This window comes from Sinocyclocheilus rhinocerous, unplaced genomic scaffold (assembly GCF_001515625.1).
Source record: "Sinocyclocheilus rhinocerous isolate Xijiao unplaced genomic scaffold, SAMN03320098_v1.1 scaffold495, whole genome shotgun sequence".
Taxonomy (NCBI): domain Eukaryota; kingdom Metazoa; phylum Chordata; class Actinopteri; order Cypriniformes; family Cyprinidae; genus Sinocyclocheilus; species Sinocyclocheilus rhinocerous.
Window position 1 is genome coordinate 552,153 of NW_015629560.1, and position 15,415 is coordinate 567,567.

General features: G+C 39.2%; 2 protein-coding genes across 2 annotated transcripts in view; both read left to right on the forward strand.

Annotated features, from left to right (window-relative positions):
• LOC107739255 (transmembrane protein 206-like) lies at positions 1 to 2,844 on the forward strand. Its single transcript, XM_016551289.1, has 8 exons — positions 1 to 161; positions 405 to 501; positions 977 to 1,189; positions 1,279 to 1,433; positions 1,507 to 1,649; positions 1,724 to 1,865; positions 2,046 to 2,153; positions 2,265 to 2,844. Exons 1-8 carry the CDS (start codon positions 126 to 128, stop codon positions 2,424 to 2,426), a joined length of 1,056 nt encoding a protein of 351 aa, XP_016406775.1. The 5' UTR covers positions 1 to 125; the 3' UTR covers positions 2,427 to 2,844.
• Positions 2,845 to 3,585: 741 nt separating this feature from the next.
• Positions 3,586 to 15,415, forward strand: part of LOC107739228 (zinc finger protein 106-like) — a 20,438-nt gene continuing 8,608 nt past the window's right edge. The window contains exons 1-11 of the mRNA XM_016551252.1: positions 3,586 to 3,686; positions 5,990 to 6,088; positions 6,476 to 6,537; positions 8,442 to 8,636; positions 9,801 to 11,588; positions 11,680 to 12,076; positions 12,497 to 12,566; positions 12,662 to 12,816; positions 12,913 to 12,973; positions 13,209 to 13,472; positions 13,560 to 14,274. Of these exons, the coding sequence (XP_016406738.1) occupies positions 6,035 to 6,088; positions 6,476 to 6,537; positions 8,442 to 8,636; positions 9,801 to 11,588; positions 11,680 to 12,076; positions 12,497 to 12,566; positions 12,662 to 12,816; positions 12,913 to 12,973; positions 13,209 to 13,472; positions 13,560 to 14,274 (3,761 nt within the window). The 5' untranslated portion in view covers positions 3,586 to 3,686; positions 5,990 to 6,034. The remainder of the gene's footprint in view (positions 3,687 to 5,989; positions 6,089 to 6,475; positions 6,538 to 8,441; positions 8,637 to 9,800; positions 11,589 to 11,679; positions 12,077 to 12,496; positions 12,567 to 12,661; positions 12,817 to 12,912; positions 12,974 to 13,208; positions 13,473 to 13,559; positions 14,275 to 15,415) is intronic.

The following is a 15,415-nucleotide window of genomic DNA, read 5'->3' on the forward strand; positions in this document are numbered from 1 at the left end:
TTTTTGGCCATTGGCTGTGCCTAACTCCAGCTCCTCGAGAGGATCCGTAAGAAACGAGCCTGGATCCTGCTCCTGTAAGTTGATGGCAAAGTTTAAATGCCCCAAATACTCGGAGGCGAAGCAGAATGCTGAGGAGAGACGCATCTCGATCTTATCAGGAGGTAATGAAACTGTGTGTGAAATGCGGTTAGATCCTGCAGGACTCCTTCATCTGCTTGAGCTCGCGATCATAGTAACGCAGGAAGTGCATATGAACAACTAAAGTCATGTGATAACATCTGACCGCTGCTCTTTATTGCAGCTGGGCGTATAGACAGATATGAGGCGCGGAATACTGTCATATATACATTTACTGTGTGTATCCGTATAAATGTTTTATTAAAATGCCACTTGTTGCATTGTAGTTCAATGGTGAGGACTGTGCTGGGCCACTTGGGTCTGATCAGAACAATGATGTTTCTGAAGTGGAACAAGATCAAGCCAGCTGTGACCCTTCACCGGGTCTGAACTTATTTCCTACAAATATGACAGTAATAAATAATTGTTTTCTGTTTATATCGATCTAGATTTATATGTAGATTTATGTATGTAGACATAGAAACTTCCAGAACAATAATCACAAAATAAACCACTATCACTTTTTTTTTATGCTATAGTTTAGTTGGTGCAATTGTGTTTGATTTATTTGTATATTCATTTATTTAATTTTTCAACTTAAATTTACCTTTTAGGACAATACAGTGCATTATAAATAAATAAATAAATGCAAACAATACAATACACTGTACTGTCTCAGAAAGTAAATTTGCAAAGATAGATAGATATAAACATATATTTTCTGAGACAAATTTCCCATTCTGTGACAATACAGTGTGTATTTATTTGTTTGTTTGTTTGCATATTATTTTCATTTATTTATTGTGTCTTTTAATAAAGGCATTGGTCTAAAACTCTAAAGTTCCATTATATATTGCAGATGAGGACGTTGTGGACAACAATCTAATGACCATTGGTTTCAACAAAGCTTGTGTGAAGTATGTTTTCACAGTCATCCTCGTCCTCATTTACTTGCTGCTCACTACGGTAGCTGTGTTCTTGGCCTACCAAACCATTTCAGACTTCATGGAGAAGCTCAACCATCCAGTGATGTCTGTTTCATACAAAGAGGTTGAGGAGTTTGCTGCACCAGGTAAGCTATAATACACAGTCATTCATGGTATCTCTCAGTATCTGTATGCACAGTATTTTTCAGCATTTTTATTTTTTTTTTGCAAACAGGAATTGCTTTATATCCCGGGAAGGCGCAGTTATTAAGTTGCGTGCATCACTATCACGACAACATTCCACCTCTTGTTGCACTGGACAGACTAAAGGGAAGAAACTGTATAAAAGAGGAGGTTATTTACCACGGACCATATTCAAATCTGACGCAAGTATGATCTTCCTCAAACTTATTTTGAAGAAACGGTGCTATTAATAATCTTTGACGTAACATGTCTGCGGCAGAAGCGAGCCATAGTGGTCAGAGGGCCGACTGACGTGAGGAACCGAGAACTTATATTCCTCCAGTTCAGCCGGAATGAAACCGAAGAGGATTTCAGTGCAATCAGTTACATGATTTTTGCCAAATTTAGCGACATGCTTGAAAGGTAGAGCCATATTGAAATGTTTAGCATGAATCAGATTTGTTTTACAGTTTGTGTAAATCTCTTTCTCTCACCAGCTCAGATAAAGCTGCTTTTATGATGGACTGTGAAAGGAATTACTCAATGTGGACCTTCTCTGGAGGCTTTCGGACATGGGTCAAAATGTCTTTGGTCAAGACGTCAGGCAGAGGAAATGAATTGGTTGAATTTAGACAGGAGGTAATATATTATTTATAGTACTATTTACCAATCTTTGTCAACTTCAGCAGAATAGTCAGGATCATAACTAGCATAAAAATGAAGACCATCCAGTTTAGGTTTTTCAGTAGCTGATTCTTAAAAGATTACATTTAATCCACAAATACTGAGTATTTGATTAATCATCCATATTTGTTTCAGTCCAATGTGGTGAAGTACATCGACAAGAGGCCTCCACAGGAGCAAGCCAATGAGCTTTTCTTTGTTGTCTTCCAATGGCGAGATCCATTTATACAGCAAGTCAAAGATGTAAGTGTGCATATTATTAAATATTAAACTATTATTTACCAAATTGTCTGAACGTTAAGCTGGAATGCTTTATAGAGAGTCTAATTAAGTGTGCCTTATGTTTTCGAACAGATAGTCACTGCAAACCCGTGGAACACCATAGCCATATTGTGTGGCGTCTTCATGGCTCTTTTTAAAGCCGCAGACTTTGCCAAACTCAGCATTAAGTGGATGATCAAAATTCGTAAAAGACACTTAAGGGCAAAAATAAGAGAACTGAACCAAATAAGCTAAATCTTTTCCAGTTCATCTTGAACACTACAGCATTTTTAATTATGAACATCAAACACTTTCAGAGCAAAGAGTCTCTTACACTTTCATGAGAACTGTGCTGATGTTGTATTGTACATTTTGTTTTAACTGGACAATAGATTATAATTTGATATTGTAAAGTAAGTGCTCATAGTGAAGAGTGAATGCTGAGGCATGTGTTCTGCAGTACAAGGGCAAAATGTATTCATGTGGTTTTGACACTGAAATGTTAACTATTCACACCTGTTCTCTGAGATTAAGCTAGTTAAAATTATGACTAAGAAGGGATTTCACTGAAACAAAAACGGCTTTTAATAACAGGGACCTTTGGTTAAGTTGCATTTCCCAACGATCAATAAATAACTACTGCAGGGCATACAGAGACAGAAATTCTCTAAAGATGGCGATCTTGTCTTACTGCTGTTTTCTTTTTTGCTATCAATGTGAATGAGATATGTTTTATCAATATGACATGTTGTATAAACCAATACCAGTCGTATTAAATTATTTCATTGATATAAAAACGTTCAGAATTATTTAACCATGCTTACAAAAAAGTTGAACTTAGGCCTATTTCAGTTTTTCGTATGTCTGTTGTTAAGCAACTATGGTGCTTTCTAATGATGAAATTACTTTTTGTATCCATGTGACGTAAATATATCTGTTAGTTTTGTTTTTTTTCGCAAGGACTAAACAAATGTTATGTTGTTTAAAGTTTGTTCTTAGTATATTTTAGGATATGTGGGGAAATGCATCAAGTTTGAGGGATTAACAAATGATGGGTTTGACTGTTTTAAATTCAAGTTATGTCGTAATTATTTTGTGGAACTCATTAATAATTCAACAAGAATATGCATTTATTTTTCAATAACTGTTTTTGCACTTAAAATTTTTAAAAATAATCAAGACGTTAGAGATCGTTTTTTTTTTCATGACAACTCTTTGTTAAAAACCTCTAAAAAAGTATGTTGATTATGTATTACTTACTTCATTGAATATTAAGCACATTTTGTTAAATGAGCTTTGTTTTTTGTTTGTTTTAAATAGGCCCTACTTACCGCAGACCGTTATTTGATGACTTTTACGCTAAAATGTTGGCGGTCATTTTGAAACGAATCTGTTGTCTCCTTTTTCACAATAACAAAGTACCTCCATAACGTTACTAAGAAGCGTGGATTATCTATAGAAATGTTGTGTTTATGTGGAAGTTGGAAGAAATGCATTCTCTGCGTGAACTAAGAGGTACACATGAAACCGAGCTTGTCTTTATCCACCTTGTTTTGTCGCTCACTTTATTTAATTTCCAGTCCATGCAGTGTGTTAGCCTCAATGCTAAACATATGCACATGAGCCACACCGCTGTATGCACATTTAGCCCTTTCTTTTTGTTTTGTTTTACATCCTTCAGCAGTTTAACCACCTGTTAGCTCACAGTAGTACTGTCCATTGATGTTAGCAGTATTCTTCTTCTTACAGATGTATTAACCAAAGAACAAATTTGTAAGTATCAAACAGTTCTCTGCTGGAAGGAGTTGTCCACACTATAACAAGACCAGTTTGCCTGCTTCATCTAATGGTAGATTTCAGAAACTCAAACCTGGTTATTAACCTTCAGTCTGTTTTATGTTCCACCCCGTTATTATATCACCAAACTGTTTTGCAGGAGAGGGAAGCAGGTCTCTTATTTCTGTTGGGCAGTATTTGAAGAGGACATGCAGACTGACCTGTGGTTGAGAGCTATTTAAAGCATTGTTGTTATCAGTGGCACTAATGGATAATCATTCTCAGGTTTTGTCTCTGACAGCATTAAGGTTGTGCCATTTTCAAATAGTGGAAGTTGAATCTTTTCATTGTGGCGCAGCCTAATGTCATGTCCTTTTTTAGAGCAACTTAATCCATAAAATAATCCATCTCTGTGAGTCCATGTAATGCAAATGGATGGAACCCTCAAACTTGATGCTTCAAAAGCCACTCAAAGTAAACACAACTGTAATCCAGCTGATGAATCAGTGTCTTCTGAAGTGAAACGATAGGTGTGTGTGTGTGAGGAAACATACTAATATATAATCTTATTAATCAATTTCTTACAGCCACCTGTCATACATTCATGAGAGTTTTGTGAAGCGCCACATTGGTTGCAAAGCTTGTGCCATTGTCACTTTTTGCACAAGCTTTGCAACATGCTTACACCACTGTTCACAACAAGCTGACATTCACATCAAGTGTGAATTCATGAATGCACATGTGATATTTGGCTGGAAACTGGCTTACAGTTCAAAAAGTTTTTTTTGCACACCGTTTTCTTCATCAGTTGGGGCTGTAAAAAAGTCATATACATCTGGGACTTCAATTTATATATACATTTTCAATTTTGGGTGGAGTATCCCTTTAATGCTAAAGAGTCACAACGTGTGGCCAAGATCCATAAATAGTGTCAGAATGATTTTTATTATTTTTTTTAAACCAAGTGAATTTTATTTGTATTATGCTTTTCACAATACACACATGCTTTATGTAAATTAACAATGCTATTTTTTTTTATAACTCTTTCTGTTCGCCTTCTGTTTCACATATGTTTGCACAACAACAGGAAAAAATAGCTATTTTTCGCCTTGTGTAGACAGATTTGAGGGCATTCCCCAAGAATGCATTTTTGTATTTCACTGCACTGCTGTTCCGTTGGTTATTTTATGTAAACATGCATTGAACTGACGTGTTTGACCGCTGCGTCTCGCAACACAGCGTTCTAACAAAGGTCAAATTTTTAAATGCAAAACATGTTCTGGATGAACAGTCCCTTACACCATGCAGAAACTGTGTTTGTGCAGTGGGTTTTTCCAAACTCTGTTTGTGACTTGAACATGCTAGGACACGACCCTGCAGTGGTTTTGTGGTTGGCTTGTGTGCTGCACTCTCAGCATGCTGCATTTAGCTTCTTGACTTGAGTGCTGTCCCTAGTTTGTGTCCTCTGGCATCCTGCAGTGGAGCCAGAGCCACTGACCCTCTTTCCTTCTTTATGGAGTTTGTCCAACCTCGTGCATTGCTGATACACCACAATCTAATGTAAGATTTGGCAAACCCTTATACGAGCCTCTGCAGTATGAAATAAACAAGAAAGGTCAGTCATCTTTGAGCTATGTGCATGGCTGAGTCTGAATGCTGTCGCTGGCTACATTTTAACAGGTGGTGCATATTCAGTCAATGACAGAGTACTGAAGAGTAACTGCCAAATGACTTCAGCGTATCAAACTACAGATTTCTGACTGTTTAAGAAGATCTGTACATAATCATGTCATATTAATTATTTGTTTTTGATTAGGCCAGTCACGATAACAACTTTTTGTTGTGCGATATATTGCCCCAGAAATAATTGCGATAATTATTTCAAAGCTATTTTTGTTTTGCTGTATGCTGACTATTTAAATGTGTGTGAATGTGTATGGATGAAATGAGAAATCGGGAAAATTATTCTTGGCAAGTGATTTTAATTATTTGACACTTTTAAAATGCTACCTGATGTGATTGTTATTTGTCTCTTTATGCAGAACCCTGTTTATTTGTGGTGGCCTGAGATACAATAATCATTCAACATGGTTAAAGAACAGAAATGCATTCTTTGTGAAACGGTCTACAGCTCCAAACAGGTAGACCTGGCGATTAAATGCAAATCACTGTGCTCTCCCAGCTGAATTGGGTGCCTATCTTTCTTCAAACATTACCAAGATCTGCAAGTCTGCACTCTTTAAATCTTTTATTGGGAGCAAAGCAGGCGATTTAAGTATACATCTTCTCCCATTTCTGCTAGAATGTGACAATTTGCCCGAGTCCTTGTGTGACAAACTGTAATTTAGGCTACTTGTTCATGTTGGCAATTGTCTTGATCTATGCACATTTGCTGTTCTTGTTTTGAGACTTTTGGTTGCAAAAAACCTTTGTCTTGCATACAAGAATAAATTCCTATTTAGAGTTATTTATTGAAATTACTGTAATTTCACAATGCTATATTTTAATGGTATCTTTTTCATTTTTAGGAGATGGAAGAGCACATGAGAAGTATGCTGCACCACCGGGAGCTGGAGAATCTGAAAGGACGGTAAGAACCCATGTTACACACCAATGTTACCAACTATCATGTAATCCACCTTTTTGTCAGCTGACTTCACAAAATATTTATGTTAAGTACTGCAAATTGTTGTACGTTAATATTTCAATAATTTAACAATACTTTTGCATGTTCATGGTTTTCTGGTATTCTAATGTCAGTAAATGGTCACTTGACAGGCAGGTAAACAAACATTTAATCTTTTTTTAATAAGTTTAATTTTTGGTTTTCTTATATTTTTTCTATGATTAATTATTAGCTTTTCATCAACTCACAAACACAAGTTTGGGAAACTCATCTCTACACTATCAATACAATAATCTAAAATTCAGAGAACAGAGCCTTCTTCAAATATCAGCGTTATTTGAGACATTTGTACGCTAATTATAAAAGGTGAAGAACCACCATCATGCCTTACTTGCCAAACAAAAAATGTGAAGCATATTTTATTAGATTGTACTGTTTTTAATGTAAATAGACAACGGTTTTATTCAGAGGTGTGTTTTAACTGATTTATTTAACAATGTATCACCTGAATTTATTTTAGAATTTTTGTCTAGTGTAGATTTGAAATGTCTTTTTTAACTTTTGGTTAATTGTATACCTTGTGAAATTTATTCTGAGATCGCCATGAAAATAGCCTTGATGCTGGCATGGCAATAAAAAGTGAATAAATCAATAGATAAATATACGCTTAATGCAAAATTTCAAAATTAGATTCAAAATTTAGAAATCCAGCCCAGATTTCTGTTTAAATAATTTTTAAAACATCCTTATGCAGCAAACATAAACTAGGAAGTTAATGGAAAATATTTTAGAAAATTCTTTGGTGGAATATTTGTGGTCAAAGATGAAAAACGTGTGTATTGTCAGGCACGTGCCTCCTTTGGTCAGTGGATAGATAAGCCGAGGCAGCTGCCTTAACCCAAGAGTGTATATATATAGGGACATTGGAAACAACTGGCAAGGCCGACAAATGACAACTGCCTCATGTGACAATTATGTACATCTCTGGAATGTGAAAAGTGAGAATGACATTCTCAAATGGGGAGGGTATTGAAATCTGAAGTCCAAACACACATAACCGTGATTATGAGAGGTTTGTCATATTTTAGCTAATTGCATCTTGGTAATAATGCTGCTTATAAGATCAATGTAGCTTAATGTTTAGACTGAGAATTAACCAGAGCACTAATTTAGAGCCGTAAATAATCATTTGTTTAATCAAATGGAAATAAGCTGCAGAACATAGAGATAATTGCACAAATCATATCACAGTCATAGTACTCAATCGCCCAAAAACTTTAGAATTTTAAATTAGAAATAACAACTTAACAGACTGCTGACTGCAAAATGGCAAGCTGCCATGACACCATTTTTCGAGGGATAGACCATCTGCCAACAGCAAGAATCTATCAGCTCGCGACTGTAAGCAGCTCGCATTACAGCTAGCCAAAGAGTCCCACCCTTGCTGCAGCCCTAAAGAGCAGAGGAAGGTGGAGACAGAGGGTGGGGGGAATACGATTTCACACACCAAAATCCTACAGCTCTCCCAACCCTCGTCTCAGAGCACAGCGGACTCCATCATGACAGCGTGCTAAGGCTCAGCAGCTGCTGAGAGGGTGGTCACCTCTCTGAGCTCAAGATCTCCCAGCGCCTTCTGTTCTTGCCTGTTCATTCTAAACCATTTGTAAAGCCCCTGAAGATGAACCACAAGATCAGGAAGATTGCGTTTTTCTTTTCCTTTGTAGTAACTAGTTGGATTTTATTTTATGATTGAAGTCCGTTTGCCTCCTGATCTCTTTAAAAGACCTTAACTCATTAGACAGCCACTCAGAAGCAGTAGCTATGCCTGAGGGAAGCATTGAGCAGCCTATGTTACCCTCCGTCCCCAGGGACTGTGGACACGAGTGCCGGGTCTGCAGCGTAACGGAGGTCAGCCTGACCGACTATGCGAGTCACATCTCCAGCCCTTTACATAAACAGCACGTTGAGGATCAGAAGAACCGGCCCACAAAAGAAGACCAAGATGAAGAGTACTTTGACAAGGACATTGTGCAGCTTATCGAGAAACGCAAGGAAATGATCAGGTGAGTCTTTGCTTTGCTTGCTGAATTGTATAGCATTGACGGTGGTTGCAGACCTGTTATCTAGTGATTAATTGCATGGTAGTGTTTAAGTCTTTGTCACTGAAGTGTTTTCTTAGTGTTTTAATCATCTGTTGGTTACCACAACACCTGCAGTTCTATATTAAACTATTCTGCATACAGTTCTGACACTGGAATCTGGTGTCATGCGAGGCCAAAAACGGCCATGACTGCAACACTTGCACTCTCACACTCTTGGATGCATACCACACCGTGCCTTTCCAGCTCAACCCTTAAACAGTATGGGCACTATGTCTTTAAATAGTCTGACCTCACCAGCTATTTTTATGCACCATGCAAGTGAAGTGTTAGACATCCATTGCTGTTTTGCCCTAATACATAATACAAGTACCAAATACCTAATACAAATAATACAAGTAATAAATCAAGTAATACATTTATATTTTAACTTTTTTGCTTCATCTTTATTTTTGACGTTGTTTTCCTTTGATCTCACACAGGATAAAAAAAGACTGTACGTCACTCACCATTTCTGTGGTCAGCCATGAAACATTTAGATATCTCAAGATCTTTGTTGTGTGAAGATTACAAAAAAAAAAAAAAAAGTCACGATCACTGCAAATTCAAAACAGAAATAACAATAAATGAATAAAAATATCAGTAGTTCCTCGTTAATACAAGTTTGATCCAATAAAATTAGTTTGATATTGAAACAGTGAAAGTTACACAGATTTCTTTGTGTGGTATATTCATTCAGGGATGAATAAGCAAACTTTGAGTCTGCAATTTGGTTTCTTCTGAGCACTATAAATGAAGGTTCTGAATGTGGGTAATTTCTGAGTTTTGGTGGGGAATGCCACAAAAAGTAGAATTTTCACAAACAGTGGGTCATCAACAGCTGTCATCCTGTCACATGCCAAACTGTATCCCATCACCGGAAGACAGGGAAGGCAGTATTCTTAGCAGTTTTAATGATCTTATCTCCAACTGTAAAGAAACATGCTTTTGTGTTTCTTCCCATGTTTGAATTTACATGCATTGTTGTTTAACCTATCCATAATGCTGTTCACCTGTCCTTATTGTTGAGTGTGTCAATACAATAAAATAAATAATTGTATGTCTCCATTCTATGCTGAACTCTATTAGGAACGAAGAGGCTTCTGCAAAGCAGGCTAAAGAAGAGCAGGAGCAATGCAGGAGGTGGCAGGAACTTAAGACTCAGTGGCTTGGGCCAAGGCCTTTGATGTACCAGCAGTGTGGCCCTTGGGACCGGCCCTATCCCAACTTTCCCCAGATGCCCAAAAGGGGCAGAGGCTCCAATTGGCAGAATTTTAGATTTTCATCCCCTGAACGTGGCAAAAGTTTCAGCCGAGATGTTAGGTGTGCCACATGGCATGCTGAAGGACCGCCTGACTTGCAGAAATGGGAATCTGTTGGACGTCAGGGAGGGAGTTTGCACAACCAAGGAAATTTCTGGGGTGGTAGACAAGGTGGCTATGGAGTCTGCCCTCCACAGCTGAGAAAGCAATTTCCCTGGAACAACAATCAGTTTAATGCCCCTTGGAATAGACAATATATGTCACCACCTAGGTTCTTTAAACCGTCTGCCAAAGAGCTTCAGAAGACACCCAGCAGCTCTGAGAATCGGTCACGGGGTGAACAGAGTCTAGAAGAATCTGGTGGAGAGCATGATCCTAACAAAGGTAAGGGTCAGAAGTCAGAGAAGGCTCACCGATGGGCACCATATCCACCAGCTAAACTTGGGGATCCTTCATCGCAGACTAACCCTCAGCCAATGTTAGATAAGTCAGATGCGGGATCTCCTCAAACCTCTAAGGCACAAAGTTTCAAAGAGGGCAGCCAGGACATGGAGAGGATATCCCTGGCAGACCAAAGAAATTGGCATTATAAACCCACAGAACCTAAAGAGAGTGATTGCAGGGAGCAGAAGAGTTCCTTCAAGAACATTGGCAATACTAGCATGGATAGTGTTACCTACCCCTCCACCTCCACCTCCACCACTAGGAAAACAGAGAAGCCCTGCAAGCTAGCTGAAGATGGTTCAAAAATGAATCTCAGACAAACAGGAAGTCAAGACTTCGTCAGCTCCAAAGGTTTTAAGCATTCCCATTCAGGCTCTGAATTTGCACAACATGCCACTTCCAATGCAGAGCAAGATAGTCTGCTGTCAGAGATGCTGCGAAAAGCTAAAGAGACATTGCTTAATAGAAATAACCCTAGTGACGTATCTGGTACAGAGAGCTGCCTCAAAGCATCAAAGGCTGTGCCTCAGATGAAAGAGCAAGTAGAGAGTTCAGAATTAATCAAGACTCAAAAATTACAAGAGAGTAAGAAGAAATTGAACAAGAACAAAGGTCAAGAAAGGTTGGGTATTGTGAGACGTTTTAGCAATGACCGAGAGCAGTTAACCAGTACTGAGACCTCAGTACAGTTTGACAATGTGCGCAATGGCTCTAGGCCGTCTCTGCAGTCCTTACAAGTTAGTACCTCCACTATGGACCATGAAGATAAGGAGGAGTGTGGTGAAATGGAAGAAAATCCTCACTTACCAGTACAAGATCAAGTCATGGACACACTGGATGAAGGTTTGTGCTCAGCTGGTGAGGGGTCCCAACAAACTGCAGGTGGCTCTGTGCCCTCTCTAAGTAAGCTTGCATTACCTGCATGTCTCCAAAGGGATCTGAACCGTCATATGGGCCCCAAAGGCAAAGCAGCATCCCATGAACCCAACTTGAATATTGCCAGACGTATTAGAAATGTGAGTGGCACACGAAAAAATGAGACTGAGAAGGATGCAGGGCTTAAACCCACCTTGCGACAGCTGATTAGCTCCTCTGGTTCAAGGCGAAATGTGAACTGGGACCAGGTCTACCAGGAAGTCAACCGGAAGAAGCAGGGCAAGGGCTTACCAAGGTACTGCATGAGAATTTCTTCATTTTCTGTTTACTCGCATAAAATTGTTACTTCCTTCCTTCATATCTTAATTTGTCCTGAATCTTTTCAGATTTGGTATAGAAATGGTGTCCTATGAACCTGAGGGTCCGAACCAAATGGATGAAGATGAAGTACCTCTTTCTGAGGGCTTTCATTGGGACTCTCTGTTTGAATTTAGTCAAGTGCCTTCCCGCAAGCGAAGCATGTCTGAAAGCAATGTGGTCAAAGAAAGCCCTGCTGGGACCAGCTCCCTCCCCAAAGCTGTAGACCCAGTGAGGGACTCTCCTGCCTGTGGCCCCTCACAGCCACCGAGGAGAGAGGAGCTGCAGTCCACAGGTTGTCTGGAGAATCAAGGTTTGAAAGGGCCTTCTAAGGGCCCTGAGGAAGTTGAAGAAGTCGGTGGTTGTATATCAGAGACTGAACTGATTGACATGCAAGGAGCTGGGAAGAAACGCAGAGCTCCTGGGGTAAGCTTCATACTTTCTACTATGGTTTATGCTTGACATACTCAGAAACACAGTAGATCTAATTCTAATATAGTTAGCAACCTGCTACATTACATAGCTGCCTTCAAAAGCAGCATCCAGTGTAATTGTTTCAAATGTTCTACATCAGAGGTGTGCAATCCTGTTCCTGGAAATCTACCTTCCTGCAAAGTTCAGCTCCAAACCTGATCACACGCAACTGAACCATCTAATTAAGATCTTCAGCAACACTCGATAATTAGAGACAGGTGTGTTTGATCAGGGTTGGAACTGAACACTTGCAGGTAGGTAGATCTCCAGCAACAGGATTGGGCACCTCTGTTCTACATAAACATTAATGCAAGAAGAACGTAAATGAAATATAATTTTTGCCATTACCTAATTGTTGGATCTTTCCACTAGGATGTAGTGTCTCCAGAGATTCTTAATGAAGATAGGAAAAACAAGAGGCAAAAAATTAAGGCTAAGAAAGGTAAGGAAACTATTTTATTGTAATTTTTTGTAAACCAAAACAATGCAGTGTCTTTATTTGAGTGTTTTAATGTTTCTATGTATTGGGTTTTGCAGAACGCTCGCAAGTGGATCAGTTGTTGGCTGTGTCTCTACGTGAGGAGGAGCTTAACATCTCTCTTCAGGCTGTGGACAACAGTCTTATTCAGGCACGTGCTGCCCTGCAAGCTGCCTATTTAGAAGTACAGCGTTTGCTTATGGTCAAACAACAGGTAAGACGGTAGCATTAACAGAACTGTATTCAATTGTTTTCAACTCTCACTGGGCTGCCACTTGATTTTACAGTTTTTTTATTAACGATTTTACAGGCGACGAATGAGATTAACTCTTTGAGAACCAAGCGCATTGAAATACTTCAAGGAATGCAAGGTACAAAAATCAGAAAGCAGGAGTCATGTAATCATATTTATTAACTTTATATATCTAATGTAAATGATAAGGAAAGTCAGATTAATACCACATATCCTTTCATACTGTACAAATTACCTGTAATGTTGGTTTATGGCCAGTTTGTAGTATGCATCAGGTATGACAGTAAGCGCCTTATAAAATCTTATTTGTTACTGATAATAAAATAAATATGGAAATCAAAACTCTTTTTCAGGTGAATTTGAATCAAAAGAAAGAGAGAGGAACAGTAAGGAGATCTTAACGTCTTCTTCAACCCAGATTTCTCAGATCACCAATCCTGTTCCCTCAACAACAGCTGCTCACTCATCCTCTTCAACGTCCTCACTGCCTGTTACCATAAAGCAGGAGCCCATCTCTCAATGTAACCCCATTCCTGAGCCTAACCTTGTCAAAAGCCCCCTCCCAGCACCTCAAAATACTGCACCTGTCCAAACTGTGTTTGCAGCTTGTCAAACAGGTAGGTTCCAATCACTAAATTGCAGCTTAGAGGTTGCTATTTGTAGCAGTACTGAATTATAGAATGTTGATTTTTCGTCTTAAACAGATGCTACCTTCAACACTAAGATGAAGGCTTCACAAGACGCCACAAGCATGGCTTTGGCAGCAGCTTCCTCAGTTCACAGATTACAGTCGTCACCTGTCAAAGAAATTAATCGAAATTTGAGCTCTCAAGAGGGGTTAGCCAACCCATCTTCCTCATTTATGTCTGCGACCCTCTCTCCTAAGCCACTGTCTCCCTCTAACCACCTAGAAACTAATCCAGTTAAGCGTGTTCGAAAGCTAAAGAAGAGAAAGTGTCTTAATAAAGCAAAGTTGAACGAGCAGCCTGAAATCAGCGAATCTGAGCTTGACGCAGAGCAGCCTGCTTCTCGACCTACCCGTAAGTGTCGACCTCATCGGCGATCCAGCAGCACCTACGTCTCACCCTCCACACCAGAAGAGAAAGATGAAAATGAAGAGATGGTGGTGACCGATGCCTCAAAGGCACAACCACAGGGAACCAAGCTAGCAACACCGCCAGTGAATGAAGATCACTCTGATTCTTCTGAACTGGAGATGGTGGAGCTTCCCCCACCTGATATTGATATTGTCAATCTAGATTCTTCAGACCCAGATGAGAGGCCTGAAAAGAAGGCCAAGGAGTCAGCCACTGCATACTCAACAGACCATGCTGTCACAGACCCTCAAAATCTTGCCTGCAATGAAGTCACCTCCACTAGTGAAATTGATACTAGCAGTATAGTCAAGACTTGTGAAAGGTAAATCTCATGGTTTGAACTAGGATTTTCTAAATAATTATTCTTAATATCTTATAGTAGGGGTGTCCATTCCTGAGCCTGGAGGGCCTGCATAGTTTAGCTCCAACCTGACACAGCACACTACCCTAGAGATTTCTCACAATCCTAAAGACCTTGATTAGCTGGTTCTGGTGTGTAAGTTAGGACCGGATCTAAACTCTGCTGGAAAGTGGCCCTCCAGGAGCAGGATTGGACACCCCTTTCTTACAGCAATGATAGTAATCTTGTGAAGTAAAAAGGGATCCTTTGAAATTTGACTTCTATATGAATTCTTCAAATCTGGACCAAACTGAGTTTATTCTACGTCTGCAGTGTAGTGCTGGGCAATATGCTCCATAGTCATATCGTCCTGTCGTTAGCCTGTGAGATCGCCGATCAGGGCAGTAGCTTGGGTTTGTGGGTGCAGGCTGTACCCGTGGGCCCTGTTTGAAATCGTGTAAATAGCACAAATAAATAAATGGAACAAAGATACAAATTAAACAATGTTTAAGTTTTTTCAAGTTTGCAGATGTCCAGGTACAGAATCCAAATAATCAAATGTAAAATATCATTGCATAGTCTTCACTGTATAAATTAAATTAGATTAGATTAACATTAAAGGGGTCATATGATTTTGTTGAACATTATTTTGTGTATTTGGTGTAACGAAATGTGTTTATGCGGTTTAAGGTTCAAAAAACATTATTTTCCCACATACTGTACATTATTGTTTCTACTCTATGCCCCGCCTTTCTGAAACGCGTAAATTTTTACAAAGCTCATCTGTCTGAAAAGCGAGGTGTGCTCTGATTGGCCAGCTATCCAGTGCGTTGTGATTGGCCGAATACCTCAAGCGTGTGACGGAAATGTTACGCCCCTTACCATACTGTGATGCCCTGTCCGGCCGGAGCGACGAGACAAAAACATTAAAACCCATTATAAACGAGGCATTTGTTGCATCCAGTGGGGACATAATTACGGATTATAATGATTATATTTGATTTATAAATCAAATATAATGATTATAATTGGCATTGCGCCGCGTAAACATAAAACCATGTCTGCATTTGTGATCTGAGAAATGACGAACAACAAGCGCTACTCTACATTGCTCAAAACAAAC

Bases quoted from the DNA above. Each gene is read 5' to 3' on its own strand.
- LOC107739255 (XM_016551289.1), top strand. From the start codon at position 126: ATGCTGAGGAGAGACGCATCTCGATCTTATCAGGAG. The intron at 502-976 runs GTCTGAACTTAT...TATATATTGCAG, and splicing joins CAGCTGTGACCCTTCACCGG to ATGAGGACGTTGTGGACAAC. The intron at 1,190-1,278 runs GTAAGCTATAAT...TTTTGCAAACAG, and splicing joins TGAGGAGTTTGCTGCACCAG to GAATTGCTTTATATCCCGGG.